Source organism: Chiloscyllium punctatum, chromosome 10 (genome assembly GCF_047496795.1).
Source record: "Chiloscyllium punctatum isolate Juve2018m chromosome 10, sChiPun1.3, whole genome shotgun sequence".
Lineage (NCBI taxonomy): Eukaryota > Metazoa > Chordata > Chondrichthyes > Orectolobiformes > Hemiscylliidae > Chiloscyllium > Chiloscyllium punctatum.
This window is the reverse complement of record NC_092748.1, coordinates 116015555-116035736: the sequence shown is the minus strand read 5'-3', so window position 1 is coordinate 116035736 and position 20182 is coordinate 116015555. Positions and strand designations below refer to the sequence as shown.

At 44.2% G+C, this 20182-nt stretch overlaps 1 protein-coding gene across 4 annotated transcripts in view; it reads right to left on the bottom strand.

Annotated features, from left to right (window-relative positions):
- LOC140482474 (obscurin-like) overlaps positions 1–20182 on the bottom strand; it is a 322475-nt gene that overhangs the window by 42806 nt on the left and 259487 nt on the right. For all 4 annotated transcript variants that reach the window (XM_072580002.1, XM_072580005.1, XM_072580003.1 and 1 more), the window contains 2 exons: positions 18706–18818; positions 17740–17893 (listed from right to left, as the gene is read on the bottom strand). In XM_072580002.1, coding sequence (XP_072436103.1) covers positions 17740–17893; positions 18706–18818 — 267 coding nt within the window. The remainder of the gene's footprint in view (positions 1–17739; positions 17894–18705; positions 18819–20182) is intronic.

The window sequence follows — 20182 nt, the reverse complement described above, 5'->3', positions numbered from 1 at the left end:
CATGTAGCTGTACTGATATATTAAACAAATTTAGATTAAGTCTTTCATCTTTTAGAATGGAATATGCTACTTCCAGTTCTTTAATATGTAAATCCCAAAATTCCTTTCTTTTTTGTAAATATATTTATTAACCAAAAAACAATTTTTTGACTTTACAAAAATATAGGTATTAAAAATAGAACAAATGTCACTATAATAAAAAAACACAAATTACAATACTACAGTCTTACTAACTACTAACCTACCTATAGTACAAAACAAAACCAAACAATGTGAAAAACAACACCAATAAATAAGTAATTGACTAATAAAAAACAACAACAAAAGAACACACAATACAAAATCACAATGCTCGGCGGAAAGCTCCCAAACAAAAACAAGCATTGTATATATACCCGTATGACCTCAGGAGATCCCCTCTCCAGGGCTCAGCAAACCTAACCATCTTGGTTAAACGAGCACCCTAGTTAAGATAGCAGACAGATCTGTGTCCAAATAACTCAAAAAGGGCTGCCATGTCTTATAAAAAAGGTCTGTTGTGTGGTGCACCATATGTGTGAAAAACTCCAAGGGAATGTGCTCCATAATTAATTTCCGCCATCCCAGCAAGCCCATTGGGTTCTCAGACATCCAATTCATAAGAATATTCTTCTGTGCACAGTAAGTAAGACTTTTAAATAGTTTCTTCCCATGCCCGTCTAAAGATGATAAATTTGCTAGACCTAAGAGGAGAGATATTGGGTCTACTTTAACTTTGGTCCTCAATAACCTCCCTTACAATCCCGACACACCGCTCCAATAAACAGGAGCCTGTGGCATGTCCAGAAGCAATGGGTAAGAGTAACTACAATTATATTACATTTGGGCCTGACAGGCTGGTGTCAAATGTGCGGAACTTATAACTGCATAACACATGTCCTATTACAAATTGAGATCTTCTGCACGCTCTTCCATATGTCCTCACACATTTCAGAAGAGATCTCCACTCCTAGCTCTTGCTCCCAAACCTCTCATAACTGGTTAATACCCTGACAGGCCCTACCACCCAGCAGAATGGACCTCTGCTGGGCAGCCCATACTTGCGGTTAGTTGCATGAAAGACATTATAACCTCCCTCTCAAACAAGTTTCCCAAACTAGAAACTCATCTTGCTACCCAAAGTTTGAACCTTCAGTCCATCATCCCTCATCAGAACCTCGGCATACCAACTATGGGAGTGAGTGGTAAAGTCTTGGATATGCAATCCTTACTCTGACACATTGGCCTCCATGCCTTGACTGAAACATCCTGAAACAGCCCCAAATGAATTAATACATTGTATCAGATGGGGTACGAAGGTAGTCAGGTCTAATAAAAAACAGAAGGACATCATCCGCATACAGTGTAATCTTGTGTACCCACGATCCCACTTCCAGAGCGGTTATGTGGACGTTCTGACGAATGGCCTCTGCCAGCAGCTCTATCACCAATGTAAACAACAACAGTGAGAGGGGGCAGCTTTGAAAACTACCACTGCCAATCTTAAAGTTCCCGTTGGTGATGACCACAGCCAGAGGGTTGTGATATAAAACCTCCACCCGCCTAACAAAGATCCCACCCAACCCACTCTAACATTTAAAAGAGATAGGTCTATTCCACCTGGTCAAATGCTTTCTCTGCATCTAAGGAAATCACCAACCCCTGGATCGATTGTTGCTGACATGCTTGGATCATATTCAGCAACCTTAATATTATTAGAATACCTATGGTCCCTTATAAAAACTGTCTGGTCCTCTGACAAAACAGGGCAACAACCTTCTCCAATCTCAGCACCAAAATCTTAGACAGAATCTTAAAATCTGAATTTAAATGGGCCTGTATGAGGCACAATCCTCAGGAACCTTCCCCTTCTTAAGAATGAGGGAAATATTAGCTTCTCTCAAAGATGGTAGTAGGCATTCAAGCAATAGGAGTGCTTGTACATTTACAGCATCAGCGTTGACAGAATCCCTATTAACCCGTTGTAAAACTCACCTGGGAGACCATAAGGACCAGGAGCTTTCCAACTCTGAAGGTGCTTAGCTGCCTCCTGTATTTCCTAAACCATCAAGGGGGCATTAAGGAGAGAGGCCTGTTCCAGGGTAACCCCCAGGAAGTCTAGGCTCTTAAAAAAGGCTTCAATCTTGGCCCTCAAATCCTCACAACCTTCAGACTGATACAATTCAGGGGAGGGACGGTGGCTCAGCAGTTAGAATGCTGCCTCACAGCACCAGAAACCCAGTTTCGATTTCAGCTTCGGGCGATTGCCTGTGTGGAGTTTGCACATTCTCCCTGTGTCTGTGTGGGTTTCCTTCAGGTGCTCTGGTTTTATCCCACAATCCAAAAATGTGTAGGTCAGGTGAATTGGCCATGCTAAATTGCCCATAGTATTCGGTACATTAGTCAGGTAAATGTAGGGGAATGAGGCTGGATGGGTTACTCTTCGGAGGTGACTTGTTTGGCTGAAGGGGCCTGTTTCCATACTGTAGGGAATCTAATCTAATCTAAAAACTCCAAAAAAGCCTCATTAATCTTTTTGGCATCGTATGTGAGGACCCCGGCGCTGTCTCTGACTGCAGTAATGAATTGGGAGCATGTTTTTCCCTAGTCAGACACACAAAATAATTCCCTCGCCTATCCCCATACTCAAACAGCCTTTGTCTCGCAAGAGCAAGTTCTTTCTTTGCGGTTTGTGTAAGTATTGAATTTAAGGCAACCTGAAGGGCCTTGATTCATTGTAGCTTGGTCAGCGAAGGCCTTGCAAAATGTGCTGCCTCAGCGACTTTCAGCCGCGTCTCAAGTAGACGCTGCTGTTCCCCCTTCTGTCGTTTCTGGCTAGCTGAATAGGAAATAACTAATCCCCTAGCAAAGGCCTTCACGGTCTCCCATAGCATTGAAGGACTACCAGCTGTTCCTGAGCTGATAGTCAAGGGTGGCACGGTGGCTCAGTGGTTAGCACTGCTGCCTCACAGCACCAGGGTCCGAGGTTCGATTCCAGCCTCTGGCAACTGTCCGTGTGGAGTTTGCGTGGGTTTCCTCCGGGTGCTCCGGTTTCCACAGTCCAAAGATGTGCAGGTGAGGTGAATTGGCCATGCTAAATTGCCCATAGGTTAGGTGCATTAGTCAGAGGGAAATGGGTCTGGGTAGGTTACTGTTCAGAGAATCGGTGTGGACTTGTTGGGCCAAAGGGCCCATTTCCACACAGTAGGGAATCGAATCTAACCTAGACCTCCCAAAACTCCCTCAAAAAAATTCGACAAATTTGGAATCCTTAAAGGAGAAATGGATCCAGACGCCAGTGCCATAAACCTAGCCCCTCACTCTTGGCCTTAACCTCCAAATATACTGCTGCATGATCAGAGATAGCTATGTTCCCATTCTTGCAACCTATAATCGAATCCAGAAGTGTCAAGGGAGCCAAAAAATCAATCCTCGAGTGACATTTATGTGGGTTTGAAAAAAGGTGAAGGCCCTGGCAGTAGGATGAAGACATCTCCAAATATTCACCAGCCCCAACTCCACACATAAGTCAGCCACCTACTTGGCCTGTGAAGAAATAATTGGGGGCCCACTAGGTATCTTGTCCACTATTGGATCCAAAAGGCAGTTGAAATTCCCTCCTATAATAATGTGCTCTGTTCCAAAGGCACTCAACTTAGAATTGACACTAATCAAAACTTTGAGGGGATGCGGCGGAGGACAGTAGACATTTAAAATGCCATATTCGTCCCCATATATCAGGGCCTTAAGTGTCACAAACCATCCTTGCTCATGTTTCACCTGCTCTAATAATGTGAACGGAAGGTTTTTCTGGATAAGTACTGCCACTCCCCAACTTTTAGTAATAAAGGATGAAAAGAATACCTGACCATTACCTCCCGTTGTAACTTCAGGTGTTCGCAATTGTCAAGATGGATTTCCTGCAACAGGGTGATATCAACCTCTTAAGACTATGAAGCACTTTTTTCCTTTTAACAGGTGACTGACTTCCCTTGATATTCCAGGTGCACCATTTAACAAGACACTTCGCCATATCCCCTTTCAGAGACCCTTGAGCCCCCGGGAAGGAGAACCCTGCTTACAATGCGCCGAGCACAAGTAAATAGAGACTCACGGAGTGACAGAGTTGAGCATACAAAAACTACTGTATCATAGCAATGAACAAATATTGCTACCAAAAAACTACAAAGAAAACCAACTATAAAACCTTGAACGGGAGACTGTTCCCCCTGTCCATAGGGGGCACTCACTCTACCCATCTCTTCCTGCACAGTTCCTTCAGGCCTTGACTGTGCTCCAGCCTTAGGCAAAAAAAAAGTTAATAAACAAGGAGCTGATCCTTAAGTCAACAAAAGAAGACAATGTCAGGATAAGTACTCCCCCCATCCCCAGCTCCATGTCACCCCTACTTGTGACTAAAAGAGAAAAAGAACTAAAAAAAAGGAAAACAACAAAGGGCACCCACAAAATTTCCCTGATCAAATCCAGTTATGAACAGCTAATAGCAACTACATATTCGAAGACTTTTGTTTTTTTTTAAATTACTAGGAAAAGAGAAAGAAAAAAGGGAAAACACAGGGAAAGAAGGAAAAGAGGATGAATATTAACCGTATTCTAGAGACCAATCAGTCTATTTTAAAGTGTCTACAAAGTTCTTGGCTTTATCCACTGAGTCAAATGTATAAACTGAGTCCTTGCAACCTGAAACGGAGCACCATGGGGTATCATGGAATACTGGCTGCCCAGGTTCCTCAGCCTCTTTTTAACTTAATCGAAGGACCTCCTCTTTCGAATTATAGCTGCCAAGTAATCCTGGAAAAACATGATTTTTGACCCCTTGTGCAGAGGTGCCTGTGGATCTTTCCCCAGTAATCTGGAGGCTTCTATCACTCTTTGCTTGTCCCTGTATGTGAGGAAGTGCACTAGGACCAGGCAGGGGCACTGTACTGGCCCAGACCTACGCACCGCCACCCGATAGGCCCTTTCAATATGCAGCTGCCTGGTTTCAATTTGAAGGCCCAGGAACTGTGGCAGCCAGTTTTCAAAGAAGCTGACTGGCTACCCACCTTCTTCATCCTCCAGGAGCCCGACAAACCGAAGATTTGTCCTCTAACCTCGATTTTCGAGGTTGACCTGATCTTGCAAGGCCCACACTTCCTGCTCCAGTACCTGGAACTGTCCAGATGAGGACTCGATCGCCACATTCGAGGCCGTGGTTCGACCCTCCACCTCCTCCATCCACTCCCCAGGCCCTAGAGCTCCCGTTCATGCTTCTACGGCATAGGCACGAGGGGTTAGACCTGGGCACGGAACGTCTCGATCACAGCCTCAACTTTCATGGGAAGTCTCGTGGGAAGTCATCCTACTGCTGCGGCCTCTGGCATGCCCAGTACAGCAGGGGAGTGTCCTCCTTGCTGCTGTTTGCTCGCTCCTTTTCCTTTTGGCATCCTTTCCACTCCAAACTGTCAACGAATATGTGTCCTTCAAGTTTTAAAATGAGCAATTCCTCCATATATGTTGGCCAGGGATGGTAAAAAACACCAATATGCTTTGGCTGTTAGGCAGAGCCGTCCAAGGCAGTTCTACTGAATTGCCGCCATCTTGCCGAGTCCCCCAAAACACCTTTTAAGTTACAATATCAAATTAGCTTGAGCTTTTCTAACAATAGGTGCCATCTCAGCTCAGACAATACCTGGAAGGTATGAGGTTAAAGTCTGTCTGTGTCCCAATGTCGAGTGAATCCTTAGAAGAGTATAAAGGTAGTAGGAGTATACTTAAGAGGAAAATCAGGAGGGGAAAAAGGGGACATGAAATAGCCTTGGCAAACAGAATTAAGGACATTCCAAAGGGTTTTTACAAATACATTAAGGACTAGGAAGAGAATAGGACACCTCAAAGATCAGCATGCCGGCCTTTGTGTGGAGCCGCAGAAAATGGGGGAGATACTAAACAAGTATTTTGCATCAATATTTACTCTGGAAAAGGACATGAAAGTAGCGAAATGATGGTGACACCTTGCAAATGTCCATATTACAGAGGAGGAAGTGCTGGATGTCTTGAAATGCATAAAGGTGAATAGAAACAGGAAAGGAGAGGTCACCCTGTTGGGAGTTTTCTATAGGCCTCTGAATAGTTCCAGAGATGTAGAGGAAAGGATAGCAAAGATGATTCTCGAAAGGAGTGAGAGAGACAGGGTAGTTGTCATGGGGGACTTCAACTTTCCAAATATTGACTGGGAACACTATAGTATGAGTACAAAAGATGGGTCCACTGAAGCGACAGGGCTTGTATACCCTTGAGTTTAGAAGACTGAGAGGGGATCTGATTGAGATATATAAGATTATGAAAGGATTGGACACTCTGGCAGCAGGAAACATGTTTCCGCTGATGGGTGAGTGCCGAACCAGAGGACACAGCTTAAAAATACGGGGTAGACCATTTAGGACAGAGATGAGGAGAAACGTCTTCACCCAGAGAGTGGTGGCTGTGTGGAATGCTCTGCCCCAGAGGGCAGTGGAGGCCCAGTCTCTGGATTCATTTAAGAAAGAGTTGGATAGAGCTCTCAAAGATAGTGGAATCAAGGGTTATGGAGATAAGGCAGGAAGAGGATACTGATTAGGAATGATCAGCCATGATCATATTGAATGGCGGTGCAGGCTCGAAGGGCAGAATGGCCTACTCCTGCACCTATTGTCTATTGTCTATTAGGTCAGTTTTTGTCCAGTGTGTGCAGGAGGGCTTCCTGACACAGTATGTAGACAGGCCAACAAGGGGCGAAGCCACATTCGATTTGGTACTGGGTAATGAGCACGGCCAGGTGTTAGACTTGGAAGCAGGTGAGCACTTTGGTGATAGCGATCACAATTCTGTTATGTTTATTTTAGTGATAGAAAGGGATAGGTGCTCTACCACTGGGCAAGAGTTACAGCTGGAGGAAAGGCAATTACAATGCGATTAGGCAAGATTTAGGAAGTATAGGACGGGGAAGGAAACTGCAGGGGATGGACCCATTAGAAATGTGGAGCTCATTCAAGGAAAAGCTCCTGTGTGTCCTAGATAAGTATGTACCCGTCAGGAAGGGAGGAAGCTGTAGAGCGTGGGAGCCGTGGTTTACGAAGGAAGTGGAATCTCTGGTCAAGAGGAAGAAGAAGGCTTATGTTAGGATGAGATGTGAAGGCTCAGTTAGGGCGCTTGAGAGTTACAAGGTAGCCAGGAAAGACCTAAAGAGAGAGCTCAGAAGAGCCAGAAGAAGACATATGAGAAGTTGTTGGTGGATAGGATCAGGGTAAACCCTAAGGCTTTCTATAGGTATTTAAGGAATAAAAGAATGACGAGAGTAAGATTAGGGCCAATTAAAGATAGTAGTGGGAAGTTGTGTGTGGAGTCAGAGGAGATAGGGGAAGCACTAAATGAATATTTTTCGACAGTATTCACTCTTGAAAACGACAATGTTGTCGAGGAGAATACTGAGATACAGGCTACTAGACTAGATGTGATTGAGGTTCACAAGGAAGAGGTATTAGAAATCCTGCAGAGTGTGAAAATAGATAAGTCCCTTGGGCCGGATGGGATTTATCCTAGGATCCTCTGGGAAGCCAGGGAGGAGATTGCCGAGCCTTTGACATTGATCTTTAAATCATCATTGTCTACAGGAATAGCGCCAGAAGACTGGAGGATAGCAAATGTGGTTCCCCTGTTCAAGAAAGGGAGGAGAGACAACCCAGGTAATTATACACCAGTGAGCCTTACTTCAGTTGTTGGTAAAGTGTCGGAAAAGGTTATAAGAGATAGGATTTATAATCATCTAGAAAAGAATAATTTGATTAGGGATAGTCAGCACGGTTTTGTGAAGGGTATGTTGTGCCTCACAAACTTTATTGAGTTCTTTGAGAAGGTGACCAAACAGGTAGATGAGATTAAACCGGTTGATGTGGTGTTTATGGATTTCAGCAAGGCGATTGATAAGGTTCCCCACAGTAGGCTATTGTACAAAATGTGGAGGAATGGGATTGTGGGAGATGTAGCAGTTTGGATCAGTAATTGGCTTGCTGAAAGAAGACAGAGGATGGTGGTTGATGGGAAATGTTCAACCTGGAGTCCAGTTACCAGTGGTGTACTGCAAGGGTTGGTGTTGGGTCCACTGCTGTTCGTCATTTTTATAAACGACCTGGATGAGGGCGTAGAAGGGTGGGTTAGTAAATTTGCAGATGACACTAAGGTCAGTGGAGTTGTGGATAATGACGAAGGATGTTGTAGGTTACAGAGAGACATAGATAAGCTGCAGAGCTGGGCTGAGAGGTGGCAAATGGAGTTTAATGTGGACAAGTATGAGGTGATTCACTTTGGTTGGAGTAACCGGACTGCAAAGTACTGGGCTAATGGTAAGATTCTTGGTAGTGTAGTTGAGCAGAAAGATCTTGGTGTCCATGTACACAGATTCTTGAAAGTTGTCACCCATGTTGACAGGGCTGTTAAGAAGGCACACAGTGTTTGTGCTTTTATTAATAATGGGATCAAGTTCCGGAACCATGAGGTTATGCTACAACTGTACAAAACTCTCGTGCAGCTACACTTAGAGTATTGTGTACAGTTCTGGTCACCGCATTACAAGAAGGATGTGGAAGCTTTGGAAAGGGTGCAGAGGAGGTTTACTAGGATGGTGCCTGGTATGGAGGGAAGGTTTTATGAGGAAAGGCTGAGGGGCTTGAGGCTGTTTTCATTGGAAAGAGGAAGGTTGAGAGGTGACTTAATAGAGACATACAAGATAATCAGAGGGTTAGATAGGGTGGACAGGGAGAGCCTTTTTCCAAGTATGGTGATGGTGAGCACGAGGGGGCATAGCTTTAAATTGAGGGGTGATAGATATAGGACAGATGTCAGAGGTAGTTTCTTTACTCAGAGATTAGTAAGGGTATGGAATGCTTTGCCTGCAACGGTCGTAGATTTGTGAACTTAAGTATATTTAAGTCGTCATTTGATAAGCATATGGAAGTACATGGAATAGTGTAGGTTAGATGGGCTTCAGATTGGTATGACAAGGGCCGAAGGGCCTGTACTGCACTGTAATGTTCTATGTTTTATGACCTCATCAGGTGTACCCTAGAACTCTGTGGGAAGCTAGGGAAGTGATTGCTGGGCCTCTTGCTGAGATATTTGTATCATCGATAGTCACAGGTGAGGTGCCGGAAGATTGGAGGTTGGCTAACGTGTTGCCTCTGTTTAAGAAGGGTGGTAAGGACAAGCCAGGGATCTGTAGACCAGTGAGCCTGACCTCAGTGGTGGGCAAGTTGTTGGAGGGAATCCTGAGGGACAGGATGTACATGTATTTGGAAAGGCAAGGACTGATTAGGGATAGTCAGCATGGCTTTGTGCATGGGAAATCATGTCTCACAAACTTGATTGAGTTTTTTGAAGAAGTAACAAAGAAGATTGATGAGGGTAAAGTAGTAAATGTGATCTATATGGACTTCAGTCAGGCATTTGACAAGGTTCCCCATGGGAGACTGGTTAGCAAGGTTAGATCTCACGGAATACAGTGAGAACTCGCCATTTGGATACAGAACTGGCTCAAAGGTAGAAGAAGAGGGTGGTGGCGGAGGTTTGTTTTTCAGACTGGAGGCCTGTGACCAGTGGAGTGCCACAAGGATCGGTGCTGGGTCCTCTACTTTTTGTAAATTATACAAATGATTTATTTGCAAGCATAAGAGATATAGTTAGTAAGTTTGCAGATGACACCAAAACCGGAGGTGTAGTGGACAACAAAGAAGGTTCCCTCAGATTACAACAGGATCTTGATCAGTTGGGCCAATGGGCTGAGAGGTGGTAGATGAAGTTTAATTCAGATATATGTGAGATGCTGCCTTTTGGGAAAGCAAATCTTAGCAGGACTTATACACTTAATGGTCAGGTCCCAGGGAGTGTTGCTAAACAAAGAGATCTTGGAGTGCAAGTTCATAGCTCCTCAAAAGTGGAGTCGCAGGTAGATAGGATAGTGAAGAAGGTGTTTGGTATGCTTTCTTTTATTGGTCAGAGTATTGAGATACAGGAGTTGGGGCATCATGTTGCAACTGTACAGGACATTGGTTCGGCCACTGTTGGAATATTGCTTGCAATTCTGGTCTCCTTCCTACCGGAAAGATGTTGTGAAACTTGAAAGTGTTCAGAAAAGATTTAGAAGGATGTTGCCAGTATTGGAGGATTTCAGTTAAAGGGAGAGGCTGAACAGGCTGGGGCTGTTTTCCCTGGAGCGGCAGAGGCTGAGGGGTGACCTTATAGAGGTTTACAAAATTATGAGGGGCATAGATAGGATAAATAGACAAAGTCTTTTTCCTGGGGTCGGGGAGTCCAGAACTAGAGGGCATAGGTTTAGGCTGAGAGGGGAAAGATATAAAAGAGACCTAAGGGGCAACTTTTTCACACAAGAGGGTGGTACGTGTATGGAATGAGCTGCCAGAGGAAGTAGTGTGGACTTGTACAATTGCAACATTTAAAAGGCATTTGGATGGGTATATGAATAGGAAGGGTTTGGAGGGATATGGGCCGGATGCTGGCAGGTGGGACTAGATTGGGTTGGGATGTCTGGTCGGCATGGACGGGTTGGACTGAAGGGTCTGTTTCCATGTACATCTCTATGACTCTATCCACGTCAGATGCCATATCACTTGCCCTTCACTCCTCCCTAGAACATCTTGACACCAAGAACAGCTACGTAAGAATCCTACTCATTGACTACAGTTCAGCCTTCAACATTAATATCCCCTCGAGACTAATTACTAAACTTCGTGATCTCGGACTAAGCCCCGCTCTCTGCAACTGGATCCTCAGTTTCCTGACCCACAGGCCACAATCAGTGAAGACTGGGGACAATATTTCATCCTCAGTAATGCTTAACACTGGATCCCCCCCAGGAGTGCGTACTCAGCCCCATTCTGTACTCACTGCATATCCATGACTGTGTCGCCAAATACCAGACTAATGCCATTTAGACGTTTGCTGATGACACCACCATAGTTGGTCAAATCACAGTTGGTGACAAAACAGACTACAGATGGGAGGTGGAAGACCAGGAAAATGGTGCACTCAGAACAACCTAGCTCTCAATGCTGGCATAACCAAGGAACTCATTATTGACTTTGGGCGGGATGTTACATATTAACAGCACAGAGGTTGTGCTCGTGGGAGTGGTCATCCACAACAAGCTTTCTTGGACTCTTCATGTGGTTATACTGATTAGAAAGGCCCAACAATGTCTCTTCTTCCTCAGGCAGCTGAGGAAATTTGGCATGATGGTGAATAGCCTTGCCAACTTATATAGGTGTGCCTTTGAGAGCAAATGTACCATTTAAGATCGGAGACGGTTACAGAGAGTGGTGAACTCAGCCTAGACAATCACAAAGGCCCACTTCCCATCTACAGAATCCACCTACCAGACCTGCTGCCAACAAAGGGCTGCCAGCATTCTCAAAGATCCATCCCACCCTGGCAATGTTTTTCTACAACCTCTACCATCAGGGAGAAGGTACAGAAGCCTGAACACATACACCAGCCGGTTTCGCAACAGTTTCTACAGTACTGTTGTTAGAATATTCAATGGACTCACAAACTCTCAACATTTGCCTGTACCTGTGTTTTTGTTTATGCTGCTGTCTACCTATTATTTACTATCTATGCTACTTAACTCTGTGATCTGTCTGTATTGCTCTCAAGACAAAGCTTTTCACTGTGCCTTGGTACACATGACAATAAATTCAATTCAATTCAATTCAATTTTTTTAGAATGGGTTGCAGGTTTCGGTTCATTAATATTTAATCACAGAACTTCTTTCCAGTCACATTCTCGAGATGACATAAGGTTTTATCTAAAAAGGTGACATCTCAGTTCAGACAATGCATTAAAAGTGTGATTGGTCTGTCTGTATCCCAATCTTGAGCCAGACTGGTTCTATTTCCAAAGTAGGAATTTATAAAATGTTAAGGCGGCACAGTGGCACAGTGGTTAGCACTGCTGCTTCACAGCGCCAGAGACCTGGTTCAATTCCTGACTCAGGCGACTGACTGTGTGGAGTTTGCACATTCTCCCTGTGTCTGCGTGGGTTTCCTCCGGGTGCTCCGGTTTCCTCCCACAGTCCAAAGGTGTGCAGGTCAGGTGAACTGGCCCCGCGAGATTGCCCATAGTGTTAGGTAAAGGGGCAAATGTAGGGGAATGGGTGGGTTGCGCTTCGGTGGGTCGGTGTGGACTTGTTGGGCCAAAGGGCCTGTTTCCACACTGTAGGGAATCTAATCTAATCTACATGGATTGACTGCTTGCATTGACTGTCTACAGAATGTGCACTTTTTGAACAAAATGGAATGTATCTGCAATTACAATTCTGCAAATGTAAATTCACCCCATAGACTTGTGTGTGCATGCATGTGAGAGAGTGTGTGTTTACAAGTGTGTGTGAGTGTAACTGAGTATAAGCCTGTGAGAGGGTGTGTGTGGGTCTAAGTGTGGGGGGTGTATGTATCTGACAGCAAGTATGAGAAAGGGTCTGTGTGAGTGTGAGTATGTAAGATTAAGTGTATAGGTGTGCTTCTGTGTGTGTAGATAGTATAGTGGGGTCACCTGTAGTATGACATGAACCCAAGTTGCCGATTGAGGTTATCCTCATGGGTAGTGAACTTGGCTATCGGCCTCTGCTTGGCCATTCTGTGTTGTTGCGTATCCCGAAGTCTGCCTTGGAGATGGATACCTGAAAATCTGAGGCCGATTGTCCCTGACCGTGAAGTGTTCCCCAACTAGGAGGGAACATCCCTACATGGCAACTGCTGTGCCATGTCCAGTCATCCATTGCTGTACCATTTGCTTGGTCTCGCCAATGTACTATGCCTCAGGGGATCCTTGCCTGCAATGTATGAGATAGACTATGATAGCTGTGTCACATGAGTACCTGCTGCATACATGGTGGGTGGTGTCCCCACATGTAATGGTGGTATCCTTTGACACGTCTTACAATGGTTGCCATGACAGGGTTGTACGGTATTGCGGTCGATGTGGTCCTGAAGGCCGGGCAGTTTGCTGCGAATAATGGTCTGCTTAAGGTTTGACGGTTCTTTAAAGGTGAGAAGTGGTGGTATAGGGAAGGTCTTGGTGAGGTGCTCATCCTCATCAATAATGTGTTGCAGGCTGGGAAGAACATGGCGTAGTTTCTCTGCTCCTGGGAAGTACTGGATAACAAAGGGCATCCTACTGGTTATACCTGACGTCTGTTTTTTGAGGAGGTCATTACGGTTTCTGGGATTTACATACTAATGATCTGAAACCTGCAACTCTTTCTATAAAATGAAAGACTTAACAGCAATCTAGGTTTGTTCAATATATCGTTTCAGTTGCATGACATATTCGCTATAAATTTCATGTCTTATGATTCTGCTCCACAGCTACCTGATGAAGAAATAGTGCTCCGAAAGCTAGTACTTCCAAATAAACCTGTTGGACTGTAACCTGGTGTTGTGAAGAAGCATTAAGGTAGACAAATCCCCAAGACCTGATGGGATCTATCTAGAATACAGACAGAGGCAGGTGAGGAAATTGCTGGGGCCTTGTACAAAATATTTACATCTTCTTTAGTCACAGGAGAGGAGCCAGAGGACTGGGGAATAGCCAATGTCCTTCATTTGATTAAGATGGGCAACAGGAATAATCTGGGAAATTACACACTACTACCTTGCATCAGCAGTAAGGAAAACTATTGGAGCAGTTTCTTAGGGATAGGATTTACTCACATTTGGAAATGTATGGACTTATCAGCTTTGTCTGGGTGAGGTCATGAGTCACAAACTTGACTGAAGTTTTTGAGGAAGTGACAATGTTTGAGGGCAGGAGAGCAGATGTTGTATAGATGCACTTTAGCAACGTCTTTGACAAGGTCCCTCATGATGGGCTGATATAAAAGGTGAAGTCATATGCGATCCTCGGTGATCTGATAAGATGGAATCTTGGTCTTAGTCAAAGAAGACAGAGTAATGATGGAAAGGTGTTTTTCTGACTGGAGATCTGTGACCAGTGGTGTTCCTCAGGGACCAGTGCAGGGAGCCCTGTTTGTCATATACATGAATGAATTGGAGATTGTAGGTGGTCTGATTAGTAAGTTGGCAGATGACCCAAAGTTTGGGGTAGCTGCAAATAACAAAGAGGATTGTCAGGTGATACAACAGGATATAGATAGACTGGAGGTTTGGCTGGATACATGGTGGTGGAATTTAATCTGGACAAATACAAGGTGATGCATTTTGGAAGATCGAATGCAGGATGGAAGCATATAGCAAATGGCAGAAGTCTTAGAGCCATTAACATAGAGGGATCTAGGCATACAGATCCAGTTCCCTGAGAGTTGGTCAAGAAGGCATATGGCATGTTTGCCTTCACTGGTCAAGGCACAGAGTATAAAATTTGGTCAATCATGTTGCGGCTCTATAGAACTTTAGTTAGGCCACATTTGGAATATTGCGCATAATTCTAGTCACCACACTACCAGAACATTGTGAGGGTACAGAGAAGGTTTACCAGGATGATGCCTTGTTTGGAGGGTATTAGCTATGAGGAAACTTTGGTCAAATTTGGCTTGTTCTAACATGAATGTTGCAGGCTGAGAGGCAACCTGGTAGAAGTTTACAAAACTTGAGATTCAATGCATAGTTGAATCTTTTCTCTACGGTAGAAATGTCAATTATTAGAGTATGGAGTTTTAAGGTAAAAGGGAGAAAGCTTACAGGAGATGTGAGAGGCAGGTTCTTTACACAGAGGGTGGAAAGTACTTGGGAATGCATTGCCAGAGGAGAATCAGGTACCATAGTGATGTTTAAGTGATATCTTGACAGATACATAAATAGGCAGGGAATAGAGAGATAAGGATGGAGTAGAGGCTAAAGGGTTTTAGCTCAGAAAGGTGCCATGTGTTGCAGGTTTGGTAGGCTGAAGGGCCTGTTACCGTGCTATATAGTTCTTTGTTCTAACACCCCTTCTCAAAGAGAGTCAGAGAGATGTATAGCATGAAAACAGATCCTTCGGTCAAACTCGTTCATGCCAACCAGATATCCCAACTCAATCTAGTCCTGCTTGCCAACACCTAGCCCATATCCTTCCAAACCCTTCCTACACACAGACACACCTAAATGCCTTTTAAATGCTGCAATTGTACTAGCCTCCACCACTTCCTTTGGCAAATCATTCCATACACATACCACTCTCTGTGTGAAAAATTGCCCCTTAGGTCCCTTATATATCTTTTCCCTCTCACCCTGAACCTATGCCCTCTAGTTCTGGACTCCCCAACCCCAGGGAAAAGACGTTTTCTATTTATCCTTTCTATGCCACTCATGATTTTATAAACCTCTGGAAGGTCACTCCTCAGTCTCCAAACCTCCAGGGAAAACAGCACCAGCCTATTCAACCTCTCCCTATAGCTCAAATCCTCCAAACCTGGCAACATCCTTGTAAATCTTTTCTGAACTCTTGCAAGCTTCATAACATCCTACCATTAGGAAGGAAACCGGAATTGCACGCAATATTTCAACAGTCGCCCAATTAATGTCCCGTACAGCTGCAACATGATTTTCCAATCATGTACTCAATATCTGACCAATAAAGAAAAGCATACTAAATGCCATCTTCACTATCCTATCTACCTGCAACTCTACCTTCAAGGAGCTATGAACCTGCACGACAAGGTCTCTTTGTTCAGCAACACTCCCCGGGACCTTACCATTACGTGTACAAGTACTGTTCTGATTTGCTTTCCCAAAATGCAGCACCTTGCATTTATCTGAATTAAACTCCTTCTGCCATTCCTCAACCCATCGGCCCATCTGATCAAGATCCCGTTGCAATCTGAGGTAACCTTCTTTGCTGTCCACTACACCTCCAATTTTGGTCTCATCTACAAACTTACTAACTGTACCTCTTATGCTCACATCCAAATCATTTATATAAATGATGAAAAGTAGTGGACCTGGCACCACTCCACTGTTCACAGGCCTCCACTCTGAAAAACAACCCTCCACTACCACCCTCTGTCTTTTACCTTCTAGCCAATTCTGCATCCAAATGGCTAGCTCTCCCTGTATTCCGTGAGATCTAACCTTACTAACCAATCTCCCATGGGGAACCTTATCGAACGCCTTACTTAAATCCATATATATCACGTCTACAGCTCTGCCCTCATCAATCCTCTTTGTTGCTTCTTCAAAAAACTCAGTCAAGTTTGTGAGACATGATTTCCCACGCACAAAGCCATGCTGACTATCCCTAATCAGTTCTTGCCTTTCCAAATACATGTACATTCTATCCCTTGTTCTCACTTCTTTTCTCAACTGTACCAGTCTCAGATTGATCTCTTTCCCCACTATCTCCCTGGGTCCCAACCCACCACCTCACCAGTTTAAATCCTCCTGAGCAGCTCTAGCAAATTTCCCTGACAGTAAATTAGCCCCCTTTCAATTCAGGTGCAATTCGTCCTTCTTGCACAGGTCACTTCTACCCCAGAAGAGATTCCAATGACTCAAAAATGCGAATCCTTCTCCCATACACCAGCTCCTCAGCCATGCATTCATCTGCTCTATCCTCTTATTCCTACCCTCACTAGCTTGTAGCACCGGGAGTAATCTGGATATTACCACTCTTGAGGACCTCCTTTTTAAATTCCTGCCTAACTCTCTATATTCTCCCTTCAGAATCTCATTCTTTTCCCTTCCCACGTCATTGGTTCCAATGTGTACAATGACCTCCTGCTGGGCTCTCTACCCATTGAGAACATTCTGCACCCTCTCTGAGACATCCTTGATCCTGGCACCAGGGAGGCAACACACTTTACTGATTTTTCGCTGCTAACCACAGAAACGTCTGTCTATACCTCTGACTAGAGAGTCCCCGAACACAATTGAACTCTTGGAACCCGACATATCCGTCATTGCATTAGAGCCAATCTTGATACCAGAAACTTGGCCGTTCGTGCAACATTCCCTTGAGAATCCATCACCCCTACATTTTCCAAAACAGCATACTTATTTGAAATGGGGATAGCCACAGAAGACTCCTGCACTACCTTCTTACCTTTCCTGGAGTTAACCCATCTATGTGACTGTATCTGCGACTTTTCTCCCTTCCTATAACTGCCACCTTTCACACCCCCTTGCTCTTGTAAATTCTTCACTGCCTGTAACTGTCGTTCCAACCGATCCATTCGATCTGATAGGATTTGTAACTAACGGCATTTATTGTAGATATAATCCTCAGTAACACGTAATCTTCAAAATAACGGCAGCAGACACTTTTCAGTAAACTAGAAACAAAAACAGAAGTTGCTAGAAAAGCTGAGCAGGGGTCTGGCAGCATCTGAAGACCTGAAGAGAAATTAGAGTTAACATTTCAGGTCTGTGACACTTCCTCAGAACTGAAGAAGGGTCACCAGACCCAAAACATCAACTCTGAACAGATATTACCAGACCTGCTGAACTTTTCCAGCAACTTCTGTTTTTGTTTCTGAAATTTATAAACTCCGTTTGGGTCTGCTGTAAGATGAAGGCTACTGATATCAAACAAAACGTAGAGATTTTCTGGACTCAAAAACTGGTTGACCCTAAAATGAGAAACATATTAAAGCTTCAAAGGAAGATTGTGAATTCTAATCAAACTAATTTCCAGAGCTTCAGATCATGAACACAAGGCCAAATTGTGGCAATTACCAAACACCTCCAGCTTGCCCGAGGTTTTGCATTCACCCGCGTCACAGGAATAAGTTCCAGAATCTTGAACTCCACACTTGCCCAACTGAGCAATCCGCTTCCTCCCCATTGAGTAAATCCGGACGTTTTTATTGGGTTTCATTTCCAAGTCGTCCTGTTCAGGTAAAGTACAATGAATAACGAGAGAGGTAGCACAACGAGGTTAGATACAGAGTAAAGTTCCTCTAAAACTGTCCCCATCAAACACTCCCAGGACAGAAACAATATGGGGTTGGTCACAGAGTAAAGCTTCCTCTGCAGTGTCCCCATAAAACATTCTAGTAATCAGGAATGTCATTAAATCTTAACCATCTTCTGATTTGGCAAAGAGAATCTATCAGTTCAAAGGTAGTTAGGGATGACCAATTAATGTTGGTCTTGGCAGTGATGTCCACATCCTACACAGATTAAACACGATTATGGGATTTGCTGAGGTTCAGTGTCCAGAAGTGAACACTGTCAATTACTTGGGAATCTGACCAAAGCAAGATACACCAAGTCTTATGCTCTGCAAGTTAAGCATGTAGTTGTTGGTTATTGGCCAGAGATGTAGGGTGTTTGGCATCCCTGGCCTCGTAACCCAGCTCATACCTTCAGGAAAGGCTGACAGAAACACATCAAACAAATGTGGTTCACCTAACAATACCTATTATCATTGGGTGAGCCAGTGAATCCACTGAATGTTCACTTCCTCCTTTATTTTGTTGTTGTGTCGCCATAGTCTTACCAGATCAGAGGGGCTGCTTTCTCATTCCAGAGAAGTGACTGGTGGTGATTAGCCTAAAGGCTACCAGACCTCAGGTGAGGGAAGAAGTTGAGAAGGACAGTCCTTCATGGTTACCTCAAACCGGTGATGGGAATTGAACCCACACTGTTGGCATCACACTGCTTTGTAAACCAATGAACCAGCTAACTGAGCCTACTTACCTTATACCAGATGACCTCTACATTGGGCCGGGACAGCTCACATTCCAAGGTGATGGCAGTAGTTTCTGGAACCCGCAGATCTTTTAGCTCCTTCAGGAATGTGACTGGGGGTTCTGAAATAGTACAGCCACAACACTGGGTGAGAGAACAACATGGCAGGTGACAACAGCTGATCAGGAAGGACGAACAGCCTGAGACAATCCAAACACTTCCCGCACAATTCCTACTCAGGTCTGTCCCAATCCAGAACTCTTTACAACAGATTGTAAAGTGTCTACTCACTGAGAAAATATACCTCTCATCACCCAAATCTCTCAAACCCAGAGATACACATAGATGGAGACACACACGCTCACATAGGCACACACAGATACAAGCACACCCTCATGTAGATGCTCAATCTCTTACTCACACACACTGACACAGAGACACAGATATACATATGTGCATACACACAAACTCATCTGCACACATACTCATGATCAGAAACATAGACACATTCACACAGAAACATATCTTCTGGTGTAGAAGAGCACTGTATTCAGGGAGTCATACGACATGGAAACAGACCTTTTGGTCCAACTAGTCTGTGATGACCACATTTCCAAACTAAACTAGCCCCACTTGCCTGTGTTCGGCCCATATCCGACCAAACCTTCCGAAACATGTACATATCCAAATGCCTTTTAAACATTGTAATTGTACCTGCATTCACCAGTTCTTCTGACAGTTCATTCCACATACTAACCACTCTCTATGTAAAAAAAGAAGTTGCCCCTCATGTTTTCTTTAAAATCTTTCTCCTCTCGCCTTAAAAATATGCCCTCTAGTTTTGAACTCGCCCATCTTAGGGAAAATACCTTTGCTATTCACCTTAACTATGCTCCCCTATGATTTTATAAACCTCAACCTCCAATGCTCCAGTGAAATAAGTCCCAACCTATAGTTATAACTCAAAACCTCAGTTCCTGGCACCATCCTGGTAATTTTTTTCCTGAACCTTCTCTAGTTTAATAATATCCTTTGTCTGACAGGGTGCCCAGAAATGCACACAGTAAGCCAGAAGAGGCCTCATCAATGTCCTGTCCAACCTCAACATGATATTACTTGTTCTTGTAAAACCCCAGGTTAAAGATCTGGAGACATGGGTTTGAATCCTGCCATGGTAGGTGGTGAAATATGAATTTAACAAAACGTTGGAGTTAAAAGCTGCTCTAACAGCACCCAGTTACAATTGTCAATTGTTGTAACAATCTACCTGGGCCACTAATGTCCAGTTAGGGAAGGAAATTTTCTGATTCTTACAGTCTGACCTACACATGACTCCAGGCAGCATCAGGAGGTGGAGAAATCAACATTTTGGGTATCACTCTTCTTCAGGACTGGGGGTGGGTGTAAGGGGAGCTGCAGATAAAGGGGCTGGGGCAGGGTGGTGAGGTGGGGATAGGTGACCTGATTAGTTGATGGGAGGGCTGAA